Genomic DNA, 12,897 nt, shown 5'->3' with positions numbered 1-12,897 from the left:
AGGAGATGCTTCAGGTACGTGCTAGGTACATTTCAGTAAAGGCGAAAAGTAAGCCTTGGATGATGAGGGAGATAGAGAATATGATGAAACAAAGAAATAGAGGATGTATGATGCATGTCAGATGAATCTTTAAGCGAGAACCAGGCCAAAATCAATAAGTTGAGAGGGGAGGTGAAGAGGAAAATAAGACTGGCAAAGAGAGAATATGAGAATAGAATAGCAGTTAACATAAAAGGGAATCCACACATCTTCTAACGGCATGTAAATAGTAAGCAGGTAGTAAGAGGCAGGGTGTGGCCTGTTAAGGACAAAGAAGTTGACATATGCTTAGAGGCGCAGGGCAAGCTTAGAATAGTTTGTGACGGAAACCACACCTACCAAATGGAAATATATTAATTTTGTCAGATGGAACACTACTTGAACCCTTTTTCTGGACATCGCACAGAATTTGTTTAAAAAAAGACCACAGAGTTGGACAGCTGAAACGTGGCTGCACATTTGCATTCTGAGAGACCGTTGAATAGAGAGTCACTGGGAGTGCTCACTGATTCAATTAACAAAATTGGTCTTGATTAAGAGCCAGAGCTCCAAAACTCATGAAGTGTGACTGGAGAACTTTGAGAATCAACAACCCTTGCTATTTCAAGCAAAGAGCTGGACACATGACTTACCTGCTGGCCAGACTGGGAACTGTTTGAATCCACAGAAAGGTTTGGGGCAGACTGCAATTTGAAGACAAAAGAGAAGGAAGGTCTCTCCCTGTCTCTCTCTCTCCAGAAAAGTACCAGGGACCCACAGAAGCAGCTTGAGCCTCAAGACAGAGCACCTCTTCAGCCTTCTGGTACCAGAGAAGCAAGTTTGAAAGTATGCATTGGGCCCCAGCAAGAACTACAAGACTACAATTCCAAGCAAGGACTTTACAGCAAAACTAAAGACAGTAACTGAGTTCCAGTTACTACTCCAAACCACCCCCCCCCCCCATTAATTCTTTCTCCCCCTCTCTATTTATTTGTGTGTGTTTATCTCATATGTATGTTAACATAGTTGCGTCACGTAGTTTAGTAATTTTAACTGAATTAGAGTGATAAGGTTAATAAACTTACCTCTTTCTTGTTTAAACCTGAGCAAACCTGTCTGGTTGGTTCACTTACAATACAATTAGAGAGCAGTGAACAAGGACTCACTGAGGTGTTAAGCTAAAAACACTGTTTCTTAAAAGATAAACCCTGTTACGGCCAAACCAAAGGGGCAAGAGGGGAGCCTGAGACCCCCTTCCTCACCCGGTTGTAACAATACTTTGTATTGGTGTTTACTAATGAAGAGGATGCTGACAAAATATAAGTAGAAGTGGAGATAGTAGAGGTAATGGATGGGGTGAAAATTGATAGACAGGGTATACTGAAAAGGCTGGCTATGCTTATTTAGAGTTGGTAAGTCATCTTGTCTGGATGGCTTGCCTCCCATTTTGCTAAAGGAACTGGGATGGAGATAGCAAAAGGGTTTGCCATAATCTTTCAATCTTCCCTAGAGGATTAGAGAGTGGCAAATGTGACACCCTTATTCAAGAAAGAGTGTAACTACATGCTGGCTAGTTTAACAGAAGTAGTGGGTAACGTTTTAGAAACAATAATTAAGGGAAAAAAAATCAACAGGCGCTTGGAGAGATTTGAGATAATTAAGGAGACCCAGCACAGATTTGTAAAAGGCAGATCATGCTTGACTAATTTAATTGAATTTTTGATGAAGTAACAGAGAAGGTTGATGAAGGGAAAACAATGGATGTTGTCTCTATGGATTTTAAGAAAGCCTTTGACAAAGTACCACAAAAAAAGACTGGTAACCAAAATTGAGGCTCATGGAATAGGAGGGTCAGTGTCAGCTTGGATAAAAAAATTGGCTTAAGATCAGAAAACAGCAAGTTGTTGTAAATGGTTGTTTTTCAGACTGGAGGATGGTAGACAATGGTGTTCCCCAAGGGCCAGTGCTAGGGCCACTGCGTAAATGACTTGCATATTGGAATACAGTGTAAAATTTCAAAATTTGCCAATGATACCAAAGTTGGAGGTGTGGCAAACAGTGAGGATAATACCAATCGACTGCAACAGGACATAGACAGGCTAACAGAATGGTCAGACAAGTGACAGACACAGAGAAGTGTGAGGTAATGCATTTTGGCAGAAGGGATAGGGAGAAGCAATTATAGACTTAATTGGCACTGTTTTAAAGAGTGTGCAGGGACAGAGGGACCTGAGGGTACATGTGCATAGATCTTTGAAGGTGGCAGGGCATATTAAGTGAGTAATTAGCAAAACATATGGGATGTTGGGCTTCATAAGTATAGGTATTCAGTACAAACACAGGAAATTTATGCTGAATCTTTATAAAGCTCTGGTTAGGCCACAATTAGAATATTGCATCCAGTTCTGGTCACCACACTTTAGGAAGAATGTGAGGGTCCTTGAGAGGGTGCAGAAAAGATTTATTGAAATGGTTCCAGGGATGAGGGATTTGAGCTACAATGTTAGGTTGGAGAAGCTGGGGCTGTTCTCCTTGGAGCAAAGAAGATTAAGGGGAAATTTGACAAGATTATGACAGGTTTAGATAAGGTAGACAAAGAAAACCTGCTCCCATTAGCTAATGGTACAAGGACTAGGGGACACAGATGTAAGGTTTTGGACGAGAGTTGCAGGGTTATGTGAGGAAGAACTTTTTTAATGCAGCGAGTGATAATGACCTGGAACTTGCTGCCTACAAGGGTGGTGAAAGCGGAGACGATCAATGACTTCAAAAGGAAATTGGATGGGCACTTGACGGAAATAAACTCGCAGAGCTACAGGTATACAGCAGGGGAATGGGTCTGAGTGGAATACTCTACAAAGAGCCGGCATGGGCTCGATAGGCTGAATAGCCTCCTTCTGTACCGTAATGATTCTATGACTCTAGGTTTAGGTGTGTGCTGTGCTGGAATCTCATTAGGTTTGCATCTGAAAATGGACCATAACAAACTTCTACCTCACTGACTGCAGTAAATTTAATGAACAGATTTACAGTATCATTACAAAGCAATCCTTTCCCAAATGACAATGCTATCTTATTGCTCAAATAAAAATGAGAATTAAAAGTTAACAGAGCAAGGAACAATCCTTATGCATCCTTTTGTTTATAAATAACAGGCATTCAGGAAATACTGGTATTAGAAAGCATTTATTTCTTCACAGCTGTAATAGTATTTGAATTTTTCTATCAGCATGTAAAGCACAGCAATGTTATAGTCTGTTATCTAAAAAAAACTGCAGATGAAACATGTTTACTGTTTTTTAAATTCTGATATTTAACAGTAGAAATTTACAATAATTTTTGTAGATATATAGAAAACAAACCACTGAATATTTGTTTGACCCTCATTATTTTCCTTCTTTTCAGCCCTGCTCTGCCACATAGCATTCCATGAACAGGAGGGGACATAGGCGATCAACTCTCGAGTGTGAATATGTGTTGTAACACTGCAATTTGAGAGCGTATTTTTAATTACCATGATGTGTTTTAATGCAGAGGAAAAATGATGATTGAGAAAGAGAATGATTTGGGTTGTTGAAATGGTAAGTGGCCTGATTTTGTAACTGAAAGCAGATTATTTAACATCGATTGTGATCACAGAACTAGAGAGCTTGAGCATGTGATTGCAGACTAATGCAGATCTGGATTAGACTCTCAGCAAAAACAATTAATACTGTGTCAATTAATTATTTGTTACTCATGCTGTCAGGCAAAAGCCTAAAAAGAGGGGAAGAAAATCTAAAAATATATTCGGGGTAATGCTAACTGTGCAATAGTGTAATACAGGTGATAGCAATTCGGCAACCCTTACAACTCTTTGGATTTTTAATTTCCATTGACTTTGGAATTACCTCACCCATTATTACAAAATTACCCCAATCAGTTTAATTGTCAAAAGACTAGTGCTGAGGCTTTTGGATATAGGGCAGCCTTTCTGAAGTAGTGTTCTTTTACAAAGAATATTAGGGAGAATACTGGGAATGCACTGTTAGTCAAATGTGTTTTCTCCAAGATTTTTCTATTGGCTTTTTAATCTGCTTCTGGGGCTTTCTGCCAGCAAGTAAGAATCTGTCACAAAAACCCAGTAGTTCAAGTGCTTTGCAATGTAGACTGTGCACAGCCACAAAATACAAACAAGCAAAGATGCAGCAACCAGCCAAATATCTTTGTGAAGAAATGTTTTACACTGGATTGATTCATGGCTGTTACAGGCAAGATACTCATTCCCTGTTAGGTTCAATATTTGTTTGCCATTAATTAAGTCAGGAGTTGAACAAAGAACTGATGGATTAGAATTGAGTTGTTGGTCTTCTAGCCAGTGTTTGACATATATAATATGGCAATCACAGTTCCATGGGTTCCTGGAGAGGTCGACCTTCCTGAGGTTCTGAAGCTTATCAAACGTGCCTGGAGCAACTGTGGTTAAATGGTTGTTCTGTAGGTAAAGTTCAACTGTGTTTTCAGGGAGAACAGGAACTTCCTTCAGGAGCTTTGAGCTGCAGTCAACTTTGGAGCCCTGGTCATCCAGGTTTGTGCATTGGCAGGATGGTGGGCACAACTTGATAATTGGCAAATTGAGCAAGAAAAGTAATACTAACCCACCAAAGGTCAACATCTTGTGCTGTGGTAAAATTAATGGTTATAAAATAATATATTAGAAGACATCAGAAATAGCTAAATGGCATTCATTTTTTTCTCCAAATTTCTCTCTTCCCCTCTTATCCCGAAGATGTTGACTCCCTTACTGGGATATAGTTTCCTGAGGAGCAGTAGCTATTACTCTGGTGTGAACCCTGATACTGAGGGCAGAGTCTTATCAGCCGCACGGAGGTGTGGTTGGAGGCGGGACCAGGAGCAAAATTTGAAAATAGCGCATTGGGTCAGCTCCTTGATGTGTTCCTGCCTCTGAGTGATCTTGCTGGATGTGGGGTCAACGTGGCAGCGTCTACCTGCCTGGCAGCGGGTAGACAGTTAGGCCAATTAAGGGACTAATTGCGGGAAAGTCCCTGATGCCATTTGGATTTGCCCAATGTTGGATGAGCCCCCCCCCCCTCCCACCCCCAACTGAGGCTGGGGTCTGGCAGGCGCCTGGAGGAGGCCTCCCAGGGCCATCAACACCTCCTCTTTATTCCCCCCCTATCATGAAGCCACTGGGATGAGAAGGCCACGGTCACAGCCGCAGCCACAAGCAATCCTGTGGAGGGGCCATTCTCTATTTTAAAATTTTTGGATGCTTTCAGAGAGTGTCACCATTTTAAGACACCCTCCCAGTCCCCAACCAGCCTCAGCAGCGCTCACTTCTCACAGTGGGGCTGCTGGCTGTTCAGAGCTTCAGGCCCACTGATTGGGCCTTCCACCTCGGGAATCCGCCTCCCTCCCTTAATTGGACAGTGAACACGGAGGCAGCCTCTTAATTGGCTGCATCCGTAAGTTTGCGATGCCATGCAGCTGGCGACACCACTGGGGTCGCAACCCGCTTTTAGTTCCACAGCAGAAAAATGTCAAAGCTGGTAAGATTCCGCCACGAATATTCGTAGATTGTGGGACTGCAGGAAGCAAATTAGTCTCCACATGCACAAAAATTTATTCAGCTCTATAGCAACCCAGGGCAGGAAACCTTCCTGATTTTTCCCTTTTATAATTCAGATTGTTGAAGCCAATTGTACCATCATTATTGCTCCTGCAGATGGGATTAGCTAATTCAACATCACCTCAGTCTGCATAAGTCAGAGATAATGATATTACCACTAAGTTACAAGGGCAGCTTTCCCTCTATGTTTCAATAAGAACATTTTCTACAGAATTACATCTTTATACCATACATTGCAGCACTAAAACCAAAATATTCAAATAAAAGCAAAATAGTTGTTGGGTAGTACAGAACTTGAGTATTGCTGAAAACAGAGAAATTTTGTCAAAGCTTTTCATCTTGCACTCATTAGGATAATATGCGAGAATACCAATGTAAGAGAAGCAACAATTTATACTATATGAGAAGAGAGTGATGAATGGTTGGCGAGTGGACTCTGATTGGTAGAGGCATTGCCATGGAGAATACACCAGTTTGTGGTGACTTACAGTTAACTGCCAAGCTTTGTTTGAAATTTAAACCAGGCAACTTGATTCTGATTGGTCAAGGCATTGCTCTGAAGAATGAACCAGCGAATGGCTGTCACTTATTTTGTTTAGCTGAAACAGGCACAATGTGTGTACATGTTCTTTCTGTTTGCAAAGGACAGGGCCCTGTGTATTAATATATGTAGCTTCTACTACGTGCAAATGCACCACACTGCGAGCCCGACTGAGAATCTTAAATTGGTTGTCAGCGTAATTCTTAGCACACTGCGAATTATTTAGCAAATGTTGTCCAATCGCGGAATCACATCTAATGTTGGACACTGGGTTTTGAGTTTTGCAAGCACGGACTGGTCCAGACTGTACCCAACCAGTCGTGCTTGAAATGCTGGAAATCTGTGATCTTTCATCACAGACCTGAAACATTAGTTCTGCTTCTCTCTCCACAGATGCTGCCTGACCTGCTGAGTATTTCCAGCACTTTCAGTTTTTATTACCCTCTCACATTGCTATTTTTGATCAGTGGCTGAATATTGCATCTATGATTTCCTTGATACATCTGTAGACACAGATACTGCTGGTACCGTGCAGATGTTGCCATATTGTGTGGAGTTCTTTGTGAAGGAGATGGTACAAACCTGCCAATTTCTAAACTGCATCTTCCTTACACGTGCTGCTTTTAACATTGACAAGTAGCTGTGCCTGATGTAGAATTCCTGCTGTCTGGTGAATCACAATATTGAATGGTACACCATATATGCCACATTAGGGCAGCCCTTTCCTGATCTTGATACTTCTCCTCTGCCAAGGCTGATGCGAGAGGAGCATTGCACACATTTCCAAAAAAAGCCTAGAATGGTGAAAGCACATTTGAAGGAATTTACCTTTAAATGAAGTCTTCAGCTTTCTCATTGCAGACTCTCTACTATCATCTGTTTTATTTGTGCCTCTCACTAATGTTATCTTAGTACTGCAATATGGGGCACTTCTTTCTTTCAATGCCCAGCCTGCTAGCTTAATTGTCTTAATGCATGATTTGAGTGCATAGCACTTAAACTTCAAATTAAAATTATACTATTTTATTAGTGTTAGGAATTGGGTAAAAAGAAATGGTCATACTACACTTGTGATATTATTGGCAGCTGTCAAACCAATCTTTACACTGACAATAATTTCTAGTCTCAGATTATTTGAATTGCCTGCTAGAAGGTTGTTGAGAGGTAAATGCCATTGTAAGGTAAAGGGAACAACTTGAAATTGCACAGACGAAGCTCTTGTGGATTCTATGTACCTTTAAAGGACGAGCACAATACTGGCACCATTTAACTTCCAGACGTCCCATTTTACATAGTAAGTTGGTGAAAGGGAAATTCTACTTGCAGGACTCAAACTAGTGTTTGCCTGAATTTTAAAGGATTTTTCTTCAAGTTTTTAATGGAAAAAAATTCAGAAATATAGATGGCTTAGTGGTTAGCCCAAAGCCACACTCCATGCTTAAACATTAAGAATAGCTACTAGGGCATGGTATTGGCGGGCTCCTGCTTCCTATGGTAAACACCCAGCGTAAGGGATCAGTAGGAGAGGATAGGAGAACAGTTAAGAAAATCCAAGAGGAAAGATATCTTCCTGAATACATAAGAAATTTTGATTCTCAATTCGCTCTTAAGATTCAATAAATAAAGCTAACTTTCTGATTACAAATCTACCTCTCAATTTTTTTTTGAATTACCCTAATTTTATTTCACCAGCACCCAATGCATAAAGTATTTAAGAAATTTAAATAAGTTCACAGACACTATCTGTATTAAATGTAATCTCTTACCTTGCTTTGCAGGGTCTTTCTTATTTGGCTTGCTGGTCAAATAAAGTCTAAGACTAAGCAACAAGTAAACTAAAACACAAAAGGACTGGAAGTCAGAGTGACTAAGCAGGACATTTATCACCCTTCCAGAAACTAGAATGGAATGAGTTTGTAAACTTTCACATATCATCTAACATCATATTTCCTGTTTCATTCCAATATATATATATTTTTTCAAAGTTCTACTATCTCTTTTCAAAGATTGTTCTGAGCAATTGTATTTGAACAAAGGAATCTAAAGCAGTTCATACTTAACATATATGCTTACTATGAATGGCTTCCCATGCTGTCTGATAAAGGATGCAATTGATATTCACTATGATAAAGGGAACATATTAGATGAGCTAAGATAAAGGAAATGCTTGACAAACACTAATGGTTCTGAATTGGAGATGGTCTCCTACTAGGCATTATCTCCCAGCCTCAGATGGTATATGGGACAGTGATAATTTTTGTTTGTGTTGAACTTTTAATTTGTATTTTTTAAATTATTCATTGTTGGGATGTGCGTGTTGCCGGTTGGGCCAGCATTTATTGCCCATCCCTAGTTGCTCGTAAGATGTTGGACCTTCTTGAACCATGTTTATTTAAAAAGAGTCGCCACAAACTACAGCAAACAGAATTCATGACCAAAACTAGAGCAAAGTCTCCCAATAAGAAAACAGGGTGATTTCTCCAGCAAAATTCAATGAATGGAGGATAATTACATACAAATGATGTGGGTAAAATCAACCCCAGGCACTTACAGCACTGTGATTGATGGAGGAAATATCTAAACATCTCCATTCTGGCAAAGAATAATGGTGTCTCTAGATGCAAGTTTCAAGTTGGCAGGCTTTAACTAGTGGAGTGTCATAAGGATCAGTGCTGGGACCTCATCTATTTATAATCCATATTATTGACATAGATGAAGAGACTGAGAGTAATGTATCTAGGTTTTCTGACTTTGCAGTGAGGAGGACACAAAGAGACGGCAAAAAGATATAGCCAGAGTGGCGCAGTGGTTAGCACCACAGCCTCACAGCTCTAGCGACCAGGGTTCAGTTCTGGGTACGGTCTGTGCAGAGTTTGCAAGTTCTCCCTGTGACTGCATGGGTTTCCGCCAGGTGCTCCAGTTTCCTCCCACTGCCTAAGACTTGCAGGTTGATAGGTAAATTAGCCATTGTAAATTGCCCCTAGTGTAGGTAGGAGAATGGTGGGGATGTGGTAGGGATTAATGTAGGATTAATATAAATGGGTGGTTGTTGGTCAGCACAGACTTGGTGGGCCAAAGGACCTGTTTCAGTGCTGTATCTCTAAATTAAAACAAAAATAAATGAGTGGGTGACAAGATGGAGTATAATGTGGGGAAGTATGAGATTATTCCCTTTGGTAATAAGAATAGAAAAGCAGAATATTTTTTAAAAGGCATGAAACTTTTCAATGTTGACGTTCAGACAGACTTGGGTGTACTCGTACAAGGAACACAAAGTTAGAATGCAGGTACAGAAAGCAATTAGGAAGGCAAATGGCATGTTGGCCTTTATTGCAAGGGATTCGGAGTACAAGGAAGTCTTGTTACAATTGTACAGAGCTTCGGTGAGGCCACACCTTGAGTACTGTTTGGTCTCACTATCTAAGAAAGGATATACTGCCTTGGAGGCAGTACAGCAAAGGTTCAGTAGATTGGTTCCTGGGATGAGAAGATTGACCTATAATAAGAGGCTGAGTAAATTGGGGCTATACTCTCTGGAGTTTAGAAGAATGAGAGGTGATGTCATTGTAATACACCAAGTTCTGAAGGGGCTTGACAGGGTAGACACTGTGAGGTTGTTTCTCCTGGCTGAGGAATCTAGAACACAGAGGCCACAGCCTCAGGCTAAGGGGTCGAGGAGATGAGGAGAAATTTCTTCACTGAAAGGGTTTTGAATCTTTGGAATTCTCTACCGCAGAGGGTTGTGAATGCTCCATCATTGAACATAATCAAGACTGAGATCAATTGATTTGAGCTCTCAGTGGAGAGCAGCTAGGAAAATGGAGTTGAGGTGGAAGATCAGCCATGATCAAATTGAATGGTGGAGCAGGCTTCTCTTTTTCTGTTGAGCTGTTGTTTTGCTGCTTTGCTGTTTATCTGGTTTATTACAAGGAGAAATTACAGTCAACTTCCTTAAAACTGTACTTCATTTGTTAGTTCTGCTTATTTTTCCAGACACTCTGTTGCCTATACAAGTATCCCCCTGGGTAGCCCCTGTATTTGCTGCTTCTGGAGGAGGAGCAGAAGGATCACTTGAGGCATATCAGGCAGATGCATTTGCTCACGTAGACCACTTGTGCCACTTGTACCAGACAATCGTACCCAGACATGGCTGGAGTTGTGAGTTAGTGGAATTCACTCCCAGGGTGAGTCAATATTCAAAATTATAATGCATAAGGGTTTGAGGATAAAGGGGTTGAAGGAATGTAGGAACACGGTTTCCTCACGTGGAAGGTAAATGCTGAAATGGACTAATGGGACTGAACGACCTGATTCCTTTTGTATTTTCTATGTATTACATGTCCAGTCTATGTGCAAGCTGCGATCCCAATGGGCATCACAGAAATGTACATACCCATGTACTCAGACCTAAAAAAGCAATTCCCAGAAAGAATAGGTCTGTTAGTGACCTTTAAGGTATTAACTACCTTTGATCTTTTATACCACTGGATCAACAGCAGGAGATATCAGACAAATCTTCCAAACTGCAGTGCTCAATTGTACCTGGAGGTCAAAGATGCCTTACAAAAGCAAAATACTGCAGATGCTGGAACTCTGAAATAAAAATAGAAAACACTGTTATTAACCAGAATCATTAACTCTGTTTCTCTCTCCACAGATGCTGCCAAACCTGCTGAGTGTTTCCAGCATTTTCTGTTTTTATGTCAAAGATGCCTTGTTTGGCCAGGTCACTCAATTTGTCTATTTTCCCATGAAAAAAGCACAGAAATATGAAAGAGCATTTACATTTTTGTGAACTCTGCAATTGTATCTGCACTTCTCCTCATTCATGCCCACTTCTTCCCCAAATGCTTCCTTGTGTAACTCACTAAATAAGTACCCCCCCATTTCCCCCTACCCCATACTGATGCTGGTGTCTGAAATTAAGGACGTGCTCTGAGGTGCTCTCAAATGTGTCATGTGTCATGTGCTGGGAGCACCATAAATTTATATAAATGAACTGACTTTACATTATAGGGTGAGACCGGCTCCACTACAGCAGGGAAATGGATTGGAGTGCAGTCAGTGCTCTTGGTGTTATGTAGCCAGGAAGGCATAATCACTGTATCCTATATTGATTCATTCCTCCATTACCATCCTTGAAGCTCTGTCACTTACTTTCATTAGAAATTGTTCCACAAAAGACCTTCTTCTTCCTTCTTAGGCAGTCCCTTGGGAACGAGGATGACTTTCTTCCACTCCAGGGTCGTGAGTCCTTAGGTGACTGAATTGTCCAATTCTGGATCCGTACACTCTGCCACAGGTGGGGCAGGTGGTGTTTGGTGAGGTAAGTGAATGGAATGCTCGAATTTCCGAATGCTTCTTCCGCTGTTTGCACTTGGTCTCGGTCTGGGCTTGTCGAACCCAGTTGTTCGAACTGGCTGGCACCTTCGTGGATGCTTCTTCTCCATTTTGGGCGGTCTCGGGTAAGTGATTCCCACAAATCGGTCGAGATGTCACAATTTTTCAGGGAGGCTTTAAGGATATCCTTGTAGCATTTCCTCTGCCTTCCTGGCATGTCTGACACAAGAATCCCAAAGCAAGCTTTCTACTCCGAGCTCCATCACGGCAAGAGGCTACAAAAGACCAGCCTCTTCACAGCGCCTACAACTGCTTCTTTAAAGGGAGCGTTTTGTTTTGCTTATCTACTTGCAGGCATTTCTCCATCTTTTCAGTGGAAGGAAAGCTTTAAAGGCGTCGAAGCGTTGCTGCTCATGATATCACACCCACTTGACCCCTTGTGTACTCCTAATGTGTCATACACTATGAGCCAAGGGTCTCTCATTAAAATATAAATGAGCTGGTCTCGCATAATGGCACAAGCTTGGTTAGTTCTGTGAAGTACAGGCGTACACAGTGCCTGGAGGGGTGCAGTTCTGACCCCATTATGCCAGGACCACATTATCAGCTCCGACAACTATTGAGATATGGCAGCTTCTGGAATTTGGGAAGGAAAGTTACCGATTAGATACAAATTGAGATATAGAAAACAATCAGTTATTTATGGGTATTGTGTTGCAGAGTAAGGAAATAGAATCAGTGCATCTCTCAATCTTCCTAAATGGCATTAATGAGGAAATAATTTATCTAAAGCTAAAGATTATAAATTATTGAAAGGGAAGGCAAATTATAGAATAGAGAGTTTAGGTAGACTTAATAATTGTGCAGATGAATTAAATTCTATTCTTTATTGATGTAAAATCATACATACTGAGTCTTAAAATATAAAATAGAGCTTACAGTTAAATTAGTTTAGGAGCATAGTTCTAGGTAGTGCTCCACTCAGCAGTCCATTTGCTTGCGTTGGTCAGTGATCGTGTCCCCTGATTTAGACTTGAAGGGGGCGATCTTCCTGATGGTTGGCCCAAAAGCTCTCTTAATGCCATCATACATTCCTCTGATGTTTCTGGTGTTGGAGGCCAACTGAATACGACTGCATAGTCTCAGCATTGCCTTGAATTAAAATATTAGAAATATATAAATTTTGTTTGGAAGAATGAAATAGAAATGACTGCAAAATCCATGGTCTGTAAATTCGGCCATGCAGCACCCATTTTTTGGGCGCTAACCAGCCTACTAAGTCCCCAATATGACGGGCAGCTAACGCATGCAGATTTCCGATCAGAAGTGCGTTACAGGAAAAAATAGATGTCTAGGGCCCACATCCGAA

General features: G+C 41.0%; 1 protein-coding gene across 1 annotated transcript; it reads right to left on the bottom strand.

Moving 5' to 3' along the window:
* Positions 1-3,055: 3,055 nt before the first annotated feature.
* Positions 3,056-8,056, bottom strand: gp9 (glycoprotein IX platelet). Its single transcript, XM_068052323.1, has 2 exons — positions 7,955-8,056; positions 3,056-4,678 (listed from the first exon to the last, which is right to left on the bottom strand). The coding sequence occupies exon 2, from the start codon at positions 4,670-4,672 to the stop codon at positions 4,076-4,078; it is 597 nt and encodes a 198-aa protein (XP_067908424.1). The 5' UTR covers positions 4,673-4,678; positions 7,955-8,056; the 3' UTR covers positions 3,056-4,075.
* Between the last annotated feature and the right edge of the window lie 4,841 nt (positions 8,057-12,897).

Source organism: Heterodontus francisci, chromosome 19, assembly GCF_036365525.1.
Source record: "Heterodontus francisci isolate sHetFra1 chromosome 19, sHetFra1.hap1, whole genome shotgun sequence".
NCBI classification, from domain to species: Eukaryota; Metazoa; Chordata; class Chondrichthyes; order Heterodontiformes; family Heterodontidae; genus Heterodontus; species Heterodontus francisci.
This window is presented reverse-complemented; position numbering and strand designations above follow the sequence as displayed.